The following is a 23,349-nucleotide window of genomic DNA, read 5'->3' as shown; positions in this document are numbered from 1 at the left end:
TCCCACATATGGTTTTGAGTCCTAAAAATGAGACATTTTCAAAATCTTATGATTTGGCAGCCATTTTATTTTTTAGTGAAAGACACTCTATACCAGTCCAATTTTTTTATAAGTACTACTAGTACCTTAGAGTTAAAAATTAAAATAACAGGCCTGTTACCCTTCGCCCTTCATTATTTATTTTGGGTCCAAAATTTGAAAAAACAACAATTTGTAAACGTAACTTCAGTAAACATTACAAGATATAGTTATGTAACAAAATTTTGAGTACACTAAGATGAAGTTCCACCTTAACTCTTTCCAAAAAGCCCCTTTTGACCTCTGTATGATGTAAAATAAGAATGCTACAGCTCATGGAAAAAATGACGAAAATGGCTGTTTACCTTCTGGGAACCTGTCATTGAGCACAGTCTTTTTTCCTGTTTAGCCTGCTGGAATCACAGTCTAGTATTACTTTAGAGGATGATATGTATGGGTGTAAGTGAAGTGTAGTCTTGTACAGTCTCAGGTCGACCATTTCTGAGATGTGTGTTTAATTGAAACCCAACCACCAAAGAACACCGGTATCCACAATCTAGTATTCAAATCTGTATAAAAGTACCGCTTTTACTAGGATTTGAATGTTGGAACTCTCGACTTCGAAATCAAACCAATTGCGAAGATGCGTTCACCAATACACCAACCTGCTGGGTCACTGAGTACAGTCTACACAACTTCTGCATGATGAGAAGGGGCTCCATCCTGTTAGAAAATTAGACTCTCTATGTCTGTAGTACACTACACCCATAATAATCTGTTCATGGACAAAAAATGGCCCAAAAATTTGATAATGCATGATGCCACACCAGACATTCAATTGGACTGGACAGTAGCAGATAAATTCCATAGATTTGCATGCATTTTCTGATCCCCATACTCAACAATTATAATGTTTCACCACTATGAATGTGAAATATTGCTTCATCACAAAATAAAATGTGTTGAAGATAGCTTTATGCAAAAATGTATACTAATTACAAATTGAACTCTTTGTGGGTTAATCAGTGGAATAGGTTTAATTTCATGGAATAGTTGCAGTTTATAAGCACAGAGGTGGTTTAATCACTGTGAACATCATGTATAGGTGCTTTTGAAAACTGAAAGTTTTGTTGTGTCGGTTACTGACCAGGCCTACTTGGTCAGTGTCCTCTCAAAACACTGTAGGTTTCCAAAAATTGTTCACACCTCTTACTTATGCCTTTTTTTTTATTGACTTGAATATAATTTCTTTGTACAACAGTCACTGGCTTTATTTCTGTGAACTAGTACACTCACTGTGTTTTCTCTTGTAGCAACATCATAGTACTGAAGTCCAGGCTCACAACTGCTTGCCTGTGCAACAGTCTCGGGCAGTTGCTGTCAGTCAAAGAATGTGTGAACTGAAATTTAATTATTATCACTTCAAGGTTATGCATAAAACTATCAACTGCTACAAAATTAAAAATGTTCGTTCTTGAAACCCCGAAGTTCTTTTTTCGACACCCAGTATGTAGCTATAATAATGAATGTATTAAGGTACATTTTTAATACAAAAATTATGTATATGATTTCCTAAAGTTAGTTTATTTTTTTTTCCAGGCAGATCTGAAAGAATTCGAAATTGATAACTTTAAATTGAAAGAAGAAGTAGGACAATTATATTCATCTGCAAAATGTAGGACTGATAATTTGTCATATTACACTCCTCTTTTTGAAAAACTGTATGGTTTTGAATTTAGAAAATTACCTAATAATATTGAACAAATTAATGATGAAATTTATGAAATGAGTGCCCGTATCGAATGCCTTGAGTTGGGAATTGATCCGCAGGTCAGTATTTATTTGTTTACATTAAATATGGTAGCAGAGTTATTTGTTTTGTATTAATTGTATTTAACTTTCTTATATCAACTTAAGAAATATGTTTCATTATAAATAGTGTCTTCATGAAAAAGAGACTAAAAATCTTGATTGACATGTGATTTTGGTTAAGTCGATCCTCTGATTGTAGAATGAATCGCAGGAAACAAAAAAACTTTTGTCACAGTTACACATCACATTTATTACATCCAGGTTCTTGGCATTATTATGGAACGATTTGATGGAATATCCTTGTTTATGTCATCCTACTAAAGATAATCAAGACTGAAAATTTATAGCATATGAAAAATCATGCCTGTCCAGGTTTTGAATTTGTAACTTTATAGATGAAAAACAAACCTTGGAGGTCGGTGGTGAAACTTGGCTCATACAAATCATAAAAGTCAAAATATTTTAGGAGTGGTGGTTGGCTTGACAGTGGATAAAACAAACTGCCAAACACATATATGTAGGACCACTCTGAATGATTCTTTTACCATTGTATATACTGAAGTTTGAGAAAATGTTTAGTTGTATATCCAGATGACTATTATTAGGTGACAGATACTACTTAAAATGTGAAAACATTGTATTTTACACCATTATTTTTTATGTAATATAATAGTTGGATCTCTGATTAAACATGTAATAAGAGTTAACACTATGGATAGTTTTCACAGATAAAATTCAGCCAATTTGGCTGAATTTTATGTTGGTGTTTCATTTATTAAAATTAGGCTAACTGGTTTTTTTTTTAGATGTAGAGAGATTCAGTAGAAAGTGTCTTTGTGTCTCATGATTTTTTGTAGTTGTATTTTTACGTGTGATGTAATATTCATAAATTCAATGTAATTTACAATCATATTAATTTACACTTGTTAAGTATATTTTTTAATGAGAAACCTCTTTCAGTGTTATGTTAAATAATTTTTTCAATATTTTTAATTTGATATAGATTTAGGGAAAACTATTAAAGAACATCTGTAATTGGTTAAACACAATGTTCTAAATCAAATTTGAGTCATTGAATATATTGTTTATTGCATGTTCTATTGCCAATATCTGCCTGGTGTTAGTGAGTGAATTTAACCTACTTTCTCAGTTAAGATACAGAAGTTTGCATGACTGAAATTTTACTTACATTTCCTTTGTCTTTACTACTTATCCCTACTGATGAAAAGTAAACAAGGTATTAATTCATCAGTTCATAAAAATAATAATAGATTAAAAAATTTAACTCCTCTTCTTGAAAACCTATTTAAATTCTACACTTGGACTAACCTGAATAGCCAGCCTACTTAACCAGACTTGGATTAAACGAATCACTTACACCCATTAAATTATGAATAGGAAGCATGACTTACTTGATAGGCACTTCAACTGCTAGTTTGACTTTTTGTGCAACTCATGGATTGAAAACAAATACACTAGACAGCCATATAATCACTCCACTAAGTAGTAACAATAAAATTATTATGCTGCAGATTACTAGAAAATTCAAACACCGTACCAGAGATGGAATCAGGATGATGCCTGATAATTTCCATAGTACTTAACCATGGAGGAAGGTGTAAAAAGATAGATAAACAGTGGAGGAGAATGGAAAAATAAATGTATAGTTCTACCTCTAATCAAGGTAGTTAGCTATCTTTCACTGGGCTGTGTTTAGGTACATGTAAATATATATTTAGGTCCATCAACTGTTCTGGAACACATTACATTGATTCATAAATTATTTTAAAATTAATTAACTAAAAGAAGCCTTGTAATGTATTCTATTATATTCTTATAGATTCCATACCTGTTAACAAACTTTTTTTTCTTGGTTTACTATACGTATAGTAGTACATTAAATGCTTAATTAACAAATTGCATAGAAAAATTGTTGGATGAAAAGGAGAACTGGAAGCAAATTATCAAATGACAGCGAGGTAAACTGATTTCATCTCATTAAATTAGGTAACTTTTTTCTTATTAAAATTCTGGGTTCAAAGAATATAACAAGAAAAAATGTATAAGATGTGTAGAAAATAAGAACAACTTTTAAATTAAAATAAAATTATAAAATCTATAAAAGAAATTATATTACTGAGAATAATCTCAATGAAGGTGGGAAACAGATGACATTAAAAATGGGCCTGTTTGTGCTGAAATTTTCCCTGCATTTTTCATGAGACCTTAAGCTCGGTGTAAGCATCAACCTGAATTATTTACAGTGAAATTACTTCTGTTACAGACAAGTAAGAGATCTTGTTGCATCAAAACATTTTTTTAAATTCTTTCTAATAATTTTTCATTTGTGAAAAAGTAGTTATGGTATTTTTGAACTTTTTTCTCCTCATGGTGTTGCAAAAAGTTTTTTCTATCTAACAGAAATAATCATAAGTAAAACACTTTTATTTATTTCTCTACTCCACAATTAATTTTAATGTTCTCTTATTAAATTTTTTTAGTAATTTTATTAAAAGATATGAACAGATTAAACTATCTAACTGACTTTGATCTCAGTTAGTTAGAGCTATTGATGTTCTGCTATATATATAAAAAATATATCCTAAAACTCACTAATATACCTCCTTTGTGACCTTTTATTTTGAAACTAATTGAATTTTGTTTCTGTTACAGGCAATTACAGATTATGAGGTTGCTAAAGAAGAAATAAAATTATTAGAAAAATTAAAGTCTTCAGCAACTGATGATTTTTCAAATAAAAAGAAAATAAGAGATAAATTAAAAGCTGAATGGAACTTTAAAATGAATAAATTAATTAACAAAATAAATTCTAAATTTTCATTGTTTTTTGAAAAGATAGGTTATGCTGGTGAAGTCGAATTATGTTGTGGAAATGATGAGGTCAGCATTTTCAGTTTTTTGTATTTTGGCCTCACATTAGCTCAGTTAGATGCTTAGAGATTAATTTATTCTTTTCAATAATATAATCCTTTACTTATCCATGAATTATTGGGATAGATGTAGGAATTGGGTCATCCTCTGTAATGTCTGTCCATATTACTGGTGAGAAAACAGGAGAGCAGCTACTTACTTGGTAGGTCATGACTTGTTACTGAACTCTTATTTATGAGACTGAGGTCATAAATTAGCTGAACTAATATCTGAAATACAAAGTGCAGTTAAAAAGAAAGAACTGATCAATCAGTAACAAAAAGTTTTCAACAGTTGAAAAAATTAAAAGTGTATTTATGGTTAAGGTATGGTCAAATATTTATATAAATTTACTTTATTTTTCTACAAAATCGTTATTTTGTTCCAAACACTTATGATATTGTGAAACAAACTTCTTCAAACCCACTCCATAAAATTCTGCCGCCTGGGATTGTAGCTACTTTTTCCCTCAAATCATTGAAATGCTTGCCAGTTTTTGAATAACGGCACAAGTCAGAACTGTAAGGGAATGATCAAAAATCTCCCAACTGAATTTTTGAATTGTTTCTGTTTTGCATGCACCTGTGTGTGGATGTGTGTTATTATTCCAGATTTCAATAAATCAATCAAAAGCACACCCTTTTGATTCCAAAATACAGTTGTCATGATTTTCCTTCGAGACTGGGCTTCTTTGAATTTTTTCAGTTTAGGTGAACCAGAATGATGCCATTGCATGGATTGCTCTTTCATAGTAGCATTGACATATGAAATCCACATTTCATTACTAGTGACAATATGGGAAAAAAATTTGTCTTCCTCATGGTTAAAGTGGTTGAGAAAAGCACAGGCAGATGTCATTCTGTGATCTTTATATGCAATGTTAACATTTTCGACACCATTATGCACACAGTTTATGCCTAAAGTGTCAGTCTATTCTCAACAATGTTGTCTTTGAAACTTCTGGAAATTCTAAAGAAAGATTGCTAATCATAAAACAACTAATGTTCTTTCACTTTTGAATGCACACATTCAACAAGATTGTCAGTCCAGACACTAGGCCTGCCACTTCTCTGTTCATTGTGAACATTTGAACAGCCTTCCTTAAACTTATTTCACCATTGCCTCATTTTTCTTTTAGTCATTGTGGTAGCCCTATGTTTCACACAATTGATAGGGACTTTCAACAGCATTCTGTCCTCCATTTAGAAATCTTATCACTGATTGAACTTCACAACTGGCAGGATTTGTTATTACCAAACTCATTTTAACACACTGTCTCGCAAAGTCAAAAAACAGTGAACTGATGGTAATCTGATAGTTACATGCCCAACAGACCACTTAAATCTACTGCGCACATCACATACAAACCAATCAGTGTTGTCAAATGTTATTTATAACTCATTGGCTCTTACTCTTGAATCATACCTTGTAGTTAAATCAGGCCTATCTTTTTTTTTGTCTTCAGTCATTTGACTAATTTGATGCAGCTCTCCAAGATTCCCTATCTAGTGCCAATCATTTCGTTTTGGTATACCCCCTCCATCCTACATCCCTAACAATTAGTTTTACATATTCCAAACGTTGCCTGCCTGCACAATTTTTCCCTTCTTGTCCCTCAAATATTAAAGCGACTATTTCAGGATGCCTTAATATGTGGTCTATAAGTCTGTCTCTTTTTTTAACTATATTTTTCCAAATGCTTCTTTCTTCATCAATTTGCCGCAACACCTCTTCATTTGTCACTTTATCCACCCATCTGATTTTTAACATTTTTCTATAGCTTCACATTTCAAAAGTTTCTAATTTTTTCTTCTAAGGTACTCTGATCGTCCAGGATTCACTTCCATATAAAGCTACGCTCAAAACATACTTTCAAAAATGTTTTCCTGATGTTTAAATTAATTTATGATGTAAACAAATTATATTTCTGACTGAAGGCTCATTTCACCTGTGCTATTCGGCATTTTATATAGCTACTGCTTCATCCATTTTTAGTAATTCTACTTCCCAAATAACAAAATTCTTCTTCCTCCGTAATCTTTTTTCTTCCTATTTTTATATTCAGTGGTCTATCTACATTTCATTACTTTCGTTTTGTTCTTGTTAATTTTCATGCGGTAGTTCTTGTGTAGGACTCCATCCATGCTGTTCATTGTTTCTTCTAAGACTTTTTTACTGTCAGCTAGAATTACTATATCATCACCAAATTGCAGCATCTTTATCATTTTACCTTGTACTATTAGTTTGGATCTAAATTGTTCTTTAACATCATTAACTGCTAGTTCTATGTAAAGATTAAAAAGTACCGGGGATAGGGAACATCCTTGTAGGACTCCCTTTTTGTTACAGCTTCTTTCTTATGTTCTTCAATTATTACTGTTGCTGTTTGGTTCCGGTAAATGTTAGCAATTGTTCTTCTATCTCTGTATTTGAACCCTAATTTTTTTTTAAATGCTGAACATTTTATTCCAATCTATGTTATTGAATGCCTTTTCTAGGTTTATAAATGCCATGTATGTTGGTTTGTTTTTCTTCCTTCTACTATTAATCTGACTGCTAAAATTGCTACCCTTGTCCCTATACTTTTCCTGAAACCAAATTGATCTTCTCCCAACAATTCTTTCACTCTCCTCTCAATTCTTCTGTACAGAATTCTAGTTAAGATTTTTTATGCATGACTGGTTAAGCTAATTGTTCTTTATTCACATTTATCTGCTCCTGCTTTCTTTGGTATCATGACTACAACACTCTTTTTGAAGTCTTGACTGAACTTCCCTTTTTTCGTAAATATTACCCACCAGTTTGTATAATCTATCAATCGCTTCCTCACCTGCACTGCACAGTAGTTCTACAGGTATTCCGTCTATTCCAGGAGCCTTTCTGCCATTTAAATCTTTTATTGCTCTCTTAAATTCAGATCTCAGTATTGTTTCTCCCATTTCATCCTCCTCAACTTCCTCTTCTTCCTCTATAACACCATTTTCTAATTCATTTCCTTCGTATAACTCTTCAATATATTCCACCCATCTATCGACTTTACCTTTCGTATTAAAATTGGTGTACCACCTTTGTTTAACACATTATTAGACTTTAATTTATGTATCACAAAATTTTCCTTAACTTTCCTGTATGCTCTGTTTTTTGACCAATTATCATTTCTCTTTCCACTTCTGAACACTTTTCTTTAATCCACTCTTCTTTCGCTAGTTTGCACTTCCTGTTTATAGCATTTCTTAATTGTCGATAGTTCGTTTTACTTTCTTAATCACTAGCATTCTTATATTTTCTATGTTCAATATATCCTCTGACATCCAAGTTTTCTATCAGTTCTCTTTGTTCCGCCTAAATTCGCTTCTGCTTATTTAAGAATTTCCTTTTTAACATTCTCCCATTCTTCTTCTACATTTTCTACTTTATATTTTTTACTCAGACCTCTTGCGATGTCCTCCTCAAAAATCTTCTTGCCTGCTCTTCCTTAAGCTTCTGTAAATTCCACCGATTCATCTGGCTCCTTTTCTTCCAGTTTTTGAAACCCAATCTACATTTCATTATCACTAAATTATGGTCACTGTCACTGTCTGCTGCAGGTTAAGCTTTGCAGTCGATGAGTTGTTCTAAATTTTTGTTTAACCGTGATATAATCTATCTGATGATACCTTGCAGTATCACCAGGCTTTTTCCATGTATATATTCTTCTATTATGATTTTTAAACTGGGTGTTGGCAATTACCAAATTATACTTCGTGCAAAACTCTATAAGTTGGTCTCATCTTTCATTCCTTTTGCCCAGCCCATATTCACCCACAATAATTCCTTTCTTACCTTTTCCAGTGCTTGCATTCCAATCTACAACTATTATTAAATTTTCATCCACTTTTATGTATTTATTGCTTTGCCAGTTTCTTCATATACATACTACCTCATCATCATCATAGGCACGTGTAGGTTAAATAGACGTTAACATCGTTGTCGGCTTAAGTTTTGATTTTATCCTTATTACAATGATTCTGTCGCTATGCATTTTGAAATACTCTTCTCTCTTCCATATCTTCTTGTTCATTATGAAACCTACTCCTGCTTGCCCTTTATTTGAAGTTTTGTTAATTATTCTAAAATCATCTGACCAAAAGTTGTTTTCCTCTTTCCACTGAACCTCGCTAATTCCTACTACATCTACATTTAATCTATCTATTTCTCTCTTTAAATTTTCTAGCCTACCAATCATTTTAGATTTTTAACATTCCACCGTCCGACTCATAGAATGTTAATAATGTTATTTTTTAATTTTCTGGTAACCTCTTCCTTAGTAGTCCCCACCCAAAGATGTTAACAGGGAACTACTTTACCTCCCGAATATTTTACCAAGGAAGTCGCCTTCATCTTTGTTACATGAAAATGTGAGAGTTACATTTTCTTGGAAAAAAAAAGCAGCTGTAGTTTTCTATTGCTTTTTAGCTGCACAGTACTCAGGAGATTGAGTGATGTTGATATGGCTGTTTAAGTCCTCCTGATCTACACCCTTAACAACTACTGAAAGAGCTGCTGCCTTTATGATTGTACTTTCGGTCCAGTTACTCTGTACCACTGAGCACTCAAGCCCCCTCACCATTAGCAAGGTCTTATGATTTATAGAGGGAGGGATATTATCTACACTTCCATAAAAAAATGCATGTGTATTTGTTGATTACTAAAACAGTATTTACAAAGTAATAAATGTTACAAAATATAATTCTTAGTTATAAATGTTAGGGAACCCTAGGTGTTCAATGAATGAACATATTTTATTCACAGTGTTCAAGAAAGATAAAAATTGCTGTGGATCAAGTTATAGTCTGGTGAATCTGTGAATTTCTCTAGTCTGTTTATTATCTATTTAATGACTTATTCTACAAGTAGTTGAATTCATCTGACTTAAAAGATCGATACCATTTCCTTGAAAACATTTTATTAATAGTAATGAGTAGTTATGTATGTATGTATATATAACTGTTAAACCATTCCTTAAAGAATATGTCACTATAATTACGTGAAGTGATTGTTTTTATTGATGACTAATATACTTCCTTAGCCAAATGAACCACAGCAGTTCTCTTATGATTTTTTTTTTATTCAAAATAAAAAACCTCTCCTTTAATACATTAACATTTCATCCTCTTATCTGAAGTTATGTTTAAGCTCAAACTTTATTACAGCAATCAGGGGGAATCAAATGAAAACCTTAAAACTGCACAAAAATTTCAAAACAGTCTCATTGTTCTGTGAGTTAAAATGGTGCTTATGGTTTGAGAATGATTGGAGATGGTTAACAGCATAATGCCCCAGAATGCAGCATAATGGTATATGAGGGTCATTAAAATATAAACCGGAATTTGTTTATATAGCTTTATTGATGTTAGATAAAATTACAAATAAATTACCTTGTTTTTCTACATAGTTTCCTTCAACAGAAATACATTTTCTCCCGTCGATAGGCAGCTTTCTTATCTCCTAATCAAAAAGCAAGATGGCTGACCAACAACCAGTTGTGTATGTAATACTAGACTGCAGCATTGTCTTTGAGTCATTTCCCTCCTAAAGCTTCTTTCAGCAAACCAAGCATGTGGAATTCACACAAGTGACAAGTCTGGACTCTAGAATGGGTGTTCAAGAGGTGTCCAATGAATTTAGCAGTCCTGACATCCAACAACAGGCAGTAGTATGCACATTTACCATTCCTGGTTCGTGCAGGAAATCAATCGGCAGCACACTTTTTGAATCCCAAAACGCACTTGCCAGAACTTTTCAAGTTAAGAAGCATTTCTTGGCCTTAATCGGTGCCCTCTCCCCACTTTTCCTGCACACCATACTTGTTTTCTTGCTTTCTGGTGTGTAATGGTGGATCGATGTTTCATCACAGGTCACAATACGGGTCCAAAAATGACATTCCTTCCTCAAAGTGATTCAAAAGCCACTGATAGATGTCTTTCCAGACATTTCTCTGTACCTTGGTGAGAAGACGTGGAACCCGCCCGCCAACATTTCTGTATTTAAGAGTGTGTGACAAAACTGTATGCACACTCCTAACACTTTTGCCCACTTCTGATGCAGTGTCAGTGACGTTATGCAGTGACATTCACTTTCCACATGAATGTTATCTTCATTGACGCTGGTACATGGGCGTTCATGACTTTTGTTCTCTACTGCATCATGGCGACTTACAAATTTTTTGGGCCCTGTCAAATACTTGATTTTTTGACAGGGTAGCATCTCCATACTCTACCTGGAGTCAAATCAAAATCTCAGAGGATTTGGCATGTTTGTTGGCAAGAAATAAGATTATAATTCATTGCACGTGGTACCTCCTGCTCTGATATTCTGATAACTGAAGGAGGAATTTGACCTACAATTAATACAGCTGTTTTCTCCCCTCCACACAAATCCAAATTACTATCTGCAGCGCCTTAGTACGTTCACTGCTCTTCTTCTATCTACATGGCAAAATTCCGTTTTATGTTTGAATGACCCACGTAGCACTAGTGTGAAGAGGTGACTGCATTTTTCAACATTTACTGAAGAGGAACATTCCACCTGAGGTTTTTTAATTATGAAAGAGTGAACTTTAAAAAATGTATTGATAACACTGGTCAACATAAAGTTTGGAACTGAAAAGGGAGTTGGTATTCTATATAGTATTTTAATGCTGAATCTGAATGTGTATTCCAAAAAACCCATCACATAACGTTAAGTTACAATCCCTTAAATTTATTTGTTCTGTCATTCATGGAACAAACAGTACAGATAAGTTAGTATGTCTGTATGTTTGCTTATTCACATTTAGTTTATATTGGGATGCATGCTGTAGACCTATATTTGATACATAACAGTCAAATGATGTCATTTCATGTAAAGCCAGACATATATAGACATGTCAATGAGTCAAGTAATGAGTGAATTCAAAGTGATGAAATTTTCTTTAGTATGAGTTCAGCTCTTGGTATGACTTGCTGTGTTCTTCGGTTGTGATAATAGTTTTTTCATACACATTATAAAGATTGTTTCACAAGTGATGCTATAAATTTAGTGAAAGAGTTTTATGACAACAACTTTTGGTATTATATTATTGAACATCAAGATTTATTAAGTTATGTATGCGTATTTCGCACTGTTTTATTGCACTCCATGGGGAAACAATTTTATGAAGTATTTTAAGTAATTAAGTATTTATAAATTAAAACTTAATTATTCTTCTAATTAAGTAAATATTTCTGTAATATTGCAGTTTACTTTCATTCATTAAAACATTTTGAATTTTACAATGAATAAAAATCAGGCTTATAAAAATTCTCCAAATATTTTTTGTTATATTTGCAGAAAATTCACCACAAGAGGTCAATGAAAACCAGTAACAAATCTGCAGAAAACTGCTTACAAACATTATTTTGACTGTCCCGTGGGAGACCAAGATAAATCCTGGGCCCTACATGTAGCATGCATCAAGCGCTATGTTAAATTAATCCAGTGATTAAAAGGAATAACAGAGCATTTACCTTTTGGCATACCTATAATTTGGCGAGATCCTATTACCATTATGATGATTGCTATTTTAGCTTAACAAATGTTACTGGTTTCAATTCAAACAACAAAAGCAGTATTGCGTACCCAAATGTTTGTATAGCTATAAGACCAGTACTTCATGGTGTTGATTTATCAATTCTGATTGCTCCAACTTCTTGGAAAGAAATTTCTGATTCCCCAGAGCACTCAACCAATGAATCTTCAACTTCAATAGATATTAATTACATTCCAGAAGAATCAAATACTGAACCTTACCTCATCACACAAGCAGAACTTAGTGACATAAATTCATGACTTGTATTTGTCGAAACAACATGCAGAACTCCTAGTTCACGTCTTAAAGAATGGAATTTATTAAACAATGATACTAAAATTTCAGTGTATAAAAATCGAAATGAAAATTTACTTTAGAGGAGATTGTTTAATTTGTTCCTGCCATGATATTAAGGGGCTAATGTCTGAACTGGACATTGAATATGTTATTCATGATTGCCATTTATTTATAGACCCATCAAAAAGAAGCTTAAAGACAGTGTTGTTGCATAACTTGAAGTAGTTTTGTTCTACACCGATGTGAAAAATTTTAAAAGCTATCAAGTATGATGAACACTTATGGCGAATCGTTGCTGACCTGAAAACGATAGAGCTTCTTCTTAGTCTTCAGACTTGTTTTACAAAATATATGTATTTCTTGTGTTTGTGGGACAGACAGTGGGGCTAAAGATAAATACTACACAGTTAAAGACTGGGTAAAAAGAAATCAGTTTACCCCAGAAAAGGAAAATGTTGTCAATATTCCCCTTGTCAAAGTAGATTGTATTATTTTACCACCTCTACACATAAAACTAGGCCTGATGAAGAATTTTGTAAAAGTTTAGATAAAGATGGAGACGACTTTAAATATTTAGCTTAGGTTTTTTCACAATTAGGTGTAGCCAGATTAAAAGAGGAAATATTCATTGGGCCACAAATAAAAAAATTAATTTCTGAAAATATATTTGACTGCAAACTTAATCATAAAGAATTAACACCATGGAAGTCATCCAAAGATGTCGTTATTGGTTTTCTTGGAAACAAAAAAGCCGAAAATGATCAACTTATAAATGAACTTTTAGTGAAGTACAAAAATTTAGTATTTGAAAATTCAATTTTTACATTCTCATTTGGATTTTTACCTTTTAAACTCGGGTGACATCAGTGATGAACAAGAAGAAAGGTTCCACCAAGATATATTGCAGATGGAACAATGTTATCAAGGAGATGGGATGAATCTATGATACTACTGCTGGATGAAAAAAAGAGAAGATTTCACTGAAAGAAGAAAAAAGAAATTATGATAAACGTAAATGACTGCAAAGTAAAAGTAGGAATTTTAATTGCAATTTTTATTATTTTTGTATTCTATTTAAGAAGTTTCTCAATATTTTAAAGAGTCACAACAAAAAATCTGAGAGTGATGAAGAAACACTGATTTCATTTTAAGATTCAGCATAAAAAATACATTCTAATTCACCTACTTTTATTTAAGTTCCAGATTATTATTAATAATTTTTTTTTTTGTTTACCTCTGTGTAAATGAAGTTTTACACAGTTCTTAGTTTACAGGTCTTAGTGCAGGTTTTAGTTCTGCAACAGGCTATCCTTAATCAGATCAGTCGCACTGAATAGTGATGGCCATTCCACAGAGAGTGATATCCAACTGTCTGGATAGAATCTTGAATCGGCACTTAATATTGTCTATGATGTTTTGCAGTTCAATAACATCCAAAGCTGGCTGCCATATCAGATGACAGTAGAATTGAAAGAACAATGTGCTGATGCCTGTGAAGAAATTTTATAAGCTTCAAAGGTGCTGCTAGGACACTGGAGGTTAACCTGGATCCACTACATTAATCCACTAAAATTAATTTTTATAAATATATTTTGTTACTGGAATGATATTTCACAAGATTATTTATTGTGCGACCTAGAGCTCTCTGAATTTGGATTGTAATAGTACACATGATGTCACCAAGTATAATGAACTTTTGTGTGTAATAGTGTATTTGTGAAAACATGTTGATTACTGTATATTTATATTTTATAGTTTAAGTGTTCTGAAGTATGTAACAGATGCTTTTAACTAGTGTATTACATATAGTGTTTAGTAACTGCCGTCCTCCCCTCACCTACTCAATCAATGCTGTCGATCAGATTCACGGAGCTGATCGTCAGGCAATATGTTAAAAGTAGTTGACAAATCTAGGTTATTCTGTTGCCACCAAGAGAATTATTTTTAAAATGGTGACACTAAATTTTTTATGTTAGTTATAATCATGAAATTTACCTGAACTTTTGAGAACTTTATTAAAAGATTATCAAAATAAGGTGTTAATATTCAATTAATGAGGTTTGTAGTGCATGTGAAACTATTTAGGATTAGTTTATGAATCTTATGAAATATATGGTTATTTTTGCTAATAATAAAAACTGACTCAAAATGATTTATCATTGATTAATTTAAAGAAAAAAAAAATGTATTTATTTAAGTTTTAAATAAAGAAAATACTTTTTTGTTACAGAATGATTTTTCATCATATGGTCTAATAATTAGAGTCAAATTTCGCAATTCAGAATCTTTACAAGAATTAAACAGGTATCTACAAAGCGGTGGTGAAAGATCTGTTTCTATAGCTGTATATATGTTAGCTCTTCAAGAACTGACCCGTTTTCCATTTAGATGTGTGGATGAATTAAATCAAGTAATGTTTTTTTCTGTTAAATCATACATATTTTAAAAGTTTTTTGTGTTCACACACTTATACACTCATTTCTCCTGTAATGGATATACGAGGGCTATTCAGAAAGTAAGGAACGTTTTGGAATTTTAAAAAAACCAGGTACAAGAAAAACTTTTTATTATATGCATGTGAAAGAGAGACTAAAATACTACTTTTCAACATAATCACCATACAAATTCAGGCACTTATCATAGCGATGGACAAGCTTTGAAATTCCTGTGTCATAGAATTCTGCCGCCTGTGATCTCAAACACTCAGTGACGCGTTTTTAGCACCCATCTTGCACAAAATTTGTGGTAGCCTAGCTTCTGTGAAACAATTTCAAACAATAAAGTCTGTGAAACTTGTGGGAAACATAGAGAAAGCTCAGTTAGTGTGAAACTGCAGTTTTCACTAATCTTTTTGTCAACTTCAGAGACCAGATCGTCGGTCATAATGCTTGGACGTCCACTCTTCTCTTTATCGTGAACGTTTGTTCAGCCATTTTTAAACTGAATGCACCATTTCCTGACAGAACTTTCAGTCATTGCGTTGTTCCCATACACTTCACACAGTTCCCGATGAATTTCTATTGGTTTTAAGTTTTTTGCCAACAAAAAACGAATCGCAGACCGCACCTCACAACTGGCAGGATTTTCGATTGCAGCACACATTTCAAATTTGTATATAAAAAAACGGGCAGTGTGGAGATGTTCCCGTTGTCACGGCCGGATGCTGACTGAGGTGCCGAGCACGAGCACAAGCACACCAATATATACGTGATTGGTGTGTGCCTGGCGGCATCAGGCGGAAACGTTCCTTACTTTCTGAATAACCCTCGTATAATGTAACATTGTAACCAAAAGAATGAATCTATTTCAGATAAAATTTTCTTGTAACTGTTAACATTATATTAATCAAACCAGTTTCATATTTATTTATAAAGATCAAATGTGGGACATTTTTTTTGTTTATTTCTACATGGTGCACCTGTAATAGTTAACTATATTAATTCCCAGTGTTACTCAGGAACATATAGAATAAAATGACTTTAAAATATATATATTTATATTCCTGATACATATTACATAGATAACATATATAAAATGGCATTTGAAAAAGAGTATTACAATTCAGTATTTCATTAGAAAATCTTATTTTTTGTTGTAATTGGAAATAATGAATGAAACTCCAGGAAAATGTTCCAAAATTGTTTCTGTTTTAAGAGTGTGACAGAAAAGATAAGTAAAACAAAAACTAAGTTTGGTATGAGAAAAAATAAGATTAACCTTAAGACTAACTATTGTAAACTTGAAAATTAGCAGTCAGTGGAACAAATCAACATGTCAAATTGTTCAACATACTGTTTGTAGTGAAATGTAAATTTCACCATCTTACTAAAAAAAACTGCTCTGTAGAAAATAATATCTTATAAACAATAATTTGCAAAATAAAAGGATAAAAAAATGTTATAATTCTGGGCTGGAAAGTTGCATATGGAGTTAAGACATCAAATATCCAAAATCAGACATAATTCATAATGCACAGTAAACAAAAACATTCCAAGACTGAAGTTATAAAAGCAAAAAAATTCTAAAAAAAATTTATCATATTTAAGCTACATAGTCTCCCTTCAACATGATATAACATTTAGGTCAGTTACAAAGATCATCAAAAGTCATAGAGTGAAGTCTTCTTTAGGATTCACCTTAGGATGCTTGCAACACTTTCTTTTATGGCATCTATCAACTAGTATAGTTCCACCTTCATGGGCATCTTAGACTTTAGAATCAAATTTATCTGGTGATTATGGAGAGTGGTCTAGCACTGTCCCCTTTCGTGTGGCCAAAAATTGCCATACAGTTATGAGCAAGTGCATTGTCATGAAACAGGAACCAATTCTTGGTTTTATGAAAAATGTTGCATGCAATGAATTCAGTCCAGTAACAGGATATCTTAATTGGTAGATAGCAGTAATAATTCATGCATGCAATTGATGTTTTCATCAGTACAGCTGGTTACTGGCCTCTCCTCTTTATCATAATCTTCTAATGACATCCAACCATCACAGAAACCAGTAAACCAATCGAACACACATGAACAAGACATAGCTTCATCACCATGTGCTTGTTTTATTATTTCAGACATTTCAGTACAATTTTTTTCAAGCTAGAAATAAAAATTTATGTTAGCATGTTATATTATTTAAAAATTTGGACAATACAAAATTTGACTGAATGTGTGGATCAATTCAAGGACAACTGGGACAGTTCAGACTATTGTGTAATTCCTGCCCATTGACTACAAACATTTATTTATTTATTTTTTTACATAATTGCCAAAATATATTTCAGGTAAAGCCAACCCTAAAATACAATAGAATGATGTTTGAATCGTTTGAACTTCTACAAAGCTTTTTTTTCACATGGTTTCCCTTATGTTTTTTCTACTGATATAACTATGTATTTTGTTATTTTTATGCAGGGAATGGATGAAGTTAACGAAAGACAAATTTATCGTCTTTTGTTACAAACAATCGATGAAGCAAGCATGTCTCAATATTTTCTTATAACTCCAAAGGTAAATTTTTTTATTGTTGCTAAACATGTAGTTTTTATTTTATTGAATATAGTTTTTGTTTAATAAACGTATTTTTGTTTATATTTATAGGAATTTATTTTGATTACTTATATTTTTAATAATTCAATCATATCCATGCATTTTGTTTACTCACAAATATTATTTACTATATTAAGATATAATGATGGATGTAAACAATGTGTGAGATTGCTAAATATACTTGCATATGAAATGTGATTAAAAAAAATGAGAGTTTTTTAATTCTGTGCATTGTGTCTTTACAGTTGAGTTTATCTTTTCCCCACATGATAGCAGCACTATCTGTAATGCATGTTATTATTTTCAGCCGTATTAGATGCATAATTCAAACTTGGCAGCTGATTAATTAAGATTTATTTTATTATGAGTGATGTTTTATTTTTGTTTGAAAGTGATGTAACAAAGGATTTGGATTAAATTTTGCTTTAAAAATGGAATGAAGTGCAGTGATTTGGTGAAGATGTTAGAGAATGTTTTTTCATGAGAATTTTATATCAATATTTGTAATTACTACAAATAGTTTCAAGAAGGCTGTGAAGATGTAGAAGACAACAGAAAAGTTGGTAGTCCTAACACATTGATAACCAATGATAATATTGGAAAACCAAAGGATGTTGTTTCAATAATCATCAAATCACTATTAGAGAATTTGCTGAAGAGTTGAGGATCTCTTATGGCTCTTGTGAAACAATTTGGGGTATAAAGCTAGTAGCAGCAAAATTTATTTCAAAACTGTTAAATTTTCAACAAAAACATCAGAAATTACTCAGATTTGTCATAGCAGGTGATGAAACATGGGTGTACGGTTATGAATGAAGATCCAATCATCCTGATGGAACCAAGACCAAAAAAAGTACTCCATACTGCTTCTTTCTTTCTGTTATACTGGCTTCATCCATTATTAATTCTTACCACATGGTAGTGTGGTAGTATTGCTTAGCAGTTTTATGCCATTTATGTGAGGCAATCCAAAGAAAACCACAAATGTAGGCAGTCCTTGGATTTTGCACAATGATAACACTCCAGTTTGCATTCACTGTTAATTAATTTGGGATTGTTTAAAGAAAAATAAAACTGTACTGTTGCTGCAGCCTCCATATTGTGCAGACATGGTACTCTGCTACTTTTTCTTGTTCCAAATGATAAGAGTACATTAAACGACAATGATTAGTGACAGTAAATGAAATAAAGAAAAAATCAATAGTTTAACTTGAGGTTATACCAAAAAAATGCTTTCCAAAAATGTTTTGAGGATTGCAAGAAATATGTGTGTCTCATTTCTTGTGGAATACTTTGAAGGGGGTTGATTTCAGTATCAAAGAATAAGTAAATTTTTTTTTTATAAAAATTAAAATTCTTATTTTTTTTAGTTTTTTTTTTATCATACCTCATATATTGTTTTAAACTTACATGTATATTAAATAAAAAAATAATTGAATAGAGCAAACAGTTGGAAACAAAGTAAGATTCATGAAGAATGTAACAAACAAACTTTCAGGACATGTTTTACTAGTAAAAATAAAGAAGAAAGTTCAATAAACTTGAGACTACATAGATATTCCTTCAGTATACTGTAAGGACCGGACAGTCATGACTGTTTATACATTGATTTTTACCCATGATTGAATTGAATTTTACCCATGACATGTATATACCCATGATATTTTTCATTTTTGACTTTAGTGTAATATTTTTAACTCCTGATGATGGCTTTCAAGTAAGCCGAAAGATCTAGAGATTATCTCAGTGTGCTAGTAAGGTGGATTTTATTAATTGTTAATATTTTTAACTAATTAACATATCAGCAGTACCATGTTCGAGGAATTAGTTCAATAAACATAGGTCTCGAAATGCTTCATTTGGGAGTGGCAGTTGGCAAAAGATTTCACCTGATTTCTGCACTTAGGGTAAAATTAAGCTAAACTGTAATTCTTGGAACTCTAAGGATAAATTAGGATTTTATATGAAATCTGATCTGAAAATCATGTCAGGTGGATTTTTGTGACAGGTTTTTTTTGTAATTAAAAATTTCAAAGTATTCGTCATCTTACTTCATGTTAAACTAGTGCGGTAAGAAATTCTTCTGGTAATGGTTAGTATTTCCAACTTATAAAATAAATTATTCCAAACACATTTAGATAAAATTAATTTTTAATTAGCTTCAAAGATGTATAATAAATTGTTTTATTGATATGTTTTATTTTATTTTTTAATTTTGTTTGTTTATTTTTCTAAAGTATGTAATTATTTTTTTTTGTTACATTGAAAATTTTGTTTCATTTAATACCTAGTACCTAGTTTAATATCTGCCACATTTTGTTATGTGTTATTTTTAATAGACTTTGAAATAGTTACGTTTGTACTTAGTTTTTGTGGGCATTATTCATACCATTTTACTCAGAAATATAAATTTTACCAAACATAAAATAGTGTGTTTTTTAACCCCAATATTTTGACTTTTACCCCAGATTTCTCGAAAATACTAAAAATACAGTTCTGGGACCTATTTTTCAGATAGATTTCATACAAAATCAGTAGATTTTTCCTTAATTTAGGTTCCAAAAACTACAGTTTGGGTTAACTTTATAATTTTACTGAAGCATAGAAATCAGAGCGAAATCTTTTATCAATCACTAACAAGCCTATGTTTATATGAACGTTCTTTATTTTCATCTGTTGAACATATCCTGGAAGTTTGTTACATTCTTCATAAGTTGCTCAGTATAATTACTGTATCCACATTTTCAGTGAATATACTGTTTGATATACACAAAATGTGATACGATTCTCAAAACAAGCATTAAGCTATTTTATTTATTCTTTTATACTAAGTGTATCACAAAGTTCTCATGAGCCTTCCATAACCTATTCTTCTCTTAAAAATAATGGAAAAAGTTCATATAAACATATGTCCTAAAATGCTTTGTTTGTGAGTTAAGGCTAGTGAAAGATTTCGCTTAGATTTCAGTTACCCCGACAAAATGAAGTGATATTTTAAGGACATTAATTAAGGGGCAAAATTAGTGATTTCTTATGGTTTTCGATTTGAAAAATTGAATAAAATAGGTGCACTTCTCTTGTGCCATTTCTACTCACTTTAATCATCATTTCCATGAGAAATTGTTATTCCTATTTAATTATAAATATATCAAATTCCCATTTAACAAAGTTATTGTATGTCTATGTAACATAAAAAGCAGGGTTTTTTTTACACCATTTTATTGATTTTCACCGCCATATTTTTCAAAAGCTACTGCAAATATAGTTCTGGGACCTATTTTATTTGATTTTTGAAATCAAAAACTATAAGAAATCACTAATTCTGTCCCTTAACGTGCTAAAAATTTCAGTATGATCTTATTTCATCAGGGTAGCAGAAATCTGAGTGAAATCTTTCACTAGCCATAACTTGCAAACAAAACATCTTAGGACATATGTTTAAATAAACTTTTTTCATTATTTTTCACAAGTAGAATAGGTTATAAACGTTCCAAGAGAGCTTCGTGATACACCTGTATTTTCATTGCTAACAAATTTGTTGTTCAACTGATATAACTTTTCATGATATAATTGCAATTTAAATTTCAGAATTTACATTTAGCTTGATTATTTTCTAGAATTAAATAAAAATATGAATTTTATCATTGAAATCAGGATTTTCATGATTAGCTTTATCTGTAAACAATTTCATTTTGTGTCTTATGATAGCAAATAATGTTTATTGTTTTTGTGTTTTTTTATTGACATTGATATTAATTCATCTACTTTTCTTTTTTTGTGGTTCTATCTAACAAGAGATTAGGTATTGTTAGTAATATAAGATTACCCCCTTTGGATTTCTTTATTCTTATCAGTTTAAGGTTATCTTGCCCAACAATACTGAAAGCTTAGCTACAGAATTTTGTGTGTATTGGTGTAGTAGTTATATGATATAAGGAGTTCATTAAGTTTTTTACATTTCAGATTGCGATATTATATCAGAGACTAGTGTAAATTTGACTTATGATTACAAAAAAAAAACAATGTTGTAATATGTTTTTTTCCACTTATAAAAGCAAACCCCTTACCCTAATATTTGAGTTCTGCAATTTTTTACATATGAATTAAAATTTCTCTATTACTTTTTTCAAAGTGTGGCATTGGGTTAAAGGAAAACAGTAAACTACTTTATTTTGTCTCAACAGATAGATTATCCTTAAATAAGGCCCTGGCTAAAGATGCCAGCACCTTGTTTGAACCTTGGTTTATCTGAAAACTGTCATCAGACTGATTGAGGGACTTCATTTCCTGTTCAGTAACTTATGTAATTGAAGTATGTCTGCTATAACTTTTAATCTGACAACAATTTACACAACTACACAAAATCTTAATAATTTCTGCTGATTCTCATTTGTAACATTTACCAGTTAGTAGGTTGCTTCCCGTTATCAAAAAAAAAAAAAAAATAGATTTTTGTTCTTTATTTGTTCATAATGCACTTCACAACAAAATTAAATACGTTTTTTAATTCTATACTCTATGTGCTTTATAAAAAAAAAATGATGAAAATTAGAGTAAATTGAATTATATATATATAACTTTCACAAAAATGTTTTTGAAATTTCAAACAGTGGGGATTCCTTCCTGCATCTCATAGTAACAGTTTTTTTTTGTGATTTACACACCAAGGATTAATTTTAATGAATAATTTTTAGAGACAAAAGTTTTAACAGTTAAAATTTGAAAGTAATTTTATACTTAATATTTTTTTTTTTTAATTTTGACTGAGGTGTACCCTTTCAGATAATAAATAAAAATCTGGTGCCTGGAAAATTTTTAAGTTTTATATTTCAATGTAGTTGAACATAAATGTAGAAAAATGGTTTTTCTTTTTCCATATGTTCTGGTGATGACATCAAAGCACTAGAAGTGTTTTTCATATTTTTACATTGATTGTAATTGGGAAACTGCAGCCATATTATAACATTTTTTCTTTTTGTTTGTTTTTTTTCAGTTACTAAAAAATCTTGTCTTCACTCGAGACGTCATTGTGCACACGATATATAACGGTATGGCTTGTATTACAAATGATCATTCAGAAAAAGTTATGAATTTTCTTAAACATATTAATGCTAAACACGAAGAAAGCATTGCAAGCCTTAAAAGAAAACGTGTTTCAAATTCTGATGATGAATAAAAATGATTACAAATATTGTATATTTTAATTTTATATTACGAATATTGTATATTTTAATTTTATAACATGAAGAAAGCATTCCAAGCCTTAAAAGAAAACGTGTACCAAATTCTGATGAATAAAAATTATTACAAATATTGTATGTTTTAATTTTATAATCATCATATTTTAGATACTATTTTTATAATGGTGTCTATATGGTAAATAATTATAATTACCTCAAAATATTTATATTTATTAAAAAATTTATACAACATAAATTAAAATGTTTTTGGAGAGTTACATCTTACAAGCCAGTGGATCAAACTGATTGAATATTATGCCATATTAAACTGTATTTCTTTTTCTTCCATTAGGTTTGTGAATTAATTTCAAGAACTCTATAGGAATTATGGACTGATACATCTGAAATTACCTCCTGGTGTTCAGTTTTGACTTTCCATAACTAATTTCACGGTTTTCTTTGTTAATATTTTTTGA

At 31.1% G+C, this 23,349-nt stretch overlaps 1 protein-coding gene across 3 annotated transcripts in view; it reads left to right on the top strand.

The window, feature by feature from the left end:
* The window catches only part of SMC5 (structural maintenance of chromosomes 5), a 128,846-nt gene extending 105,840 nt beyond the window's left edge, over positions 1–23,006 (top strand). For all 3 annotated transcript variants that reach the window (XM_075363793.1, XM_075363792.1, XM_075363794.1), the window contains 5 exons: positions 1,618–1,848; positions 4,504–4,731; positions 14,877–15,056; positions 17,559–17,654; positions 22,687–23,006. In XM_075363793.1, the coding sequence (XP_075219908.1) occupies positions 1,618–1,848; positions 4,504–4,731; positions 14,877–15,056; positions 17,559–17,654; positions 22,687–22,869 (918 nt within the window). In that variant the 3' untranslated portion in view covers positions 22,870–23,006. The remainder of the gene's footprint in view (positions 1–1,617; positions 1,849–4,503; positions 4,732–14,876; positions 15,057–17,558; positions 17,655–22,686) is intronic.
* Positions 23,007–23,349: the final 343 nt, after the last annotated feature.

This window comes from Lycorma delicatula, chromosome 4 (assembly GCF_047948215.1).
Source record: "Lycorma delicatula isolate Av1 chromosome 4, ASM4794821v1, whole genome shotgun sequence".
In the NCBI taxonomy this organism is placed as follows: domain Eukaryota; kingdom Metazoa; phylum Arthropoda; class Insecta; order Hemiptera; family Fulgoridae; genus Lycorma; species Lycorma delicatula.
This window is presented reverse-complemented; position numbering and strand designations above follow the sequence as displayed.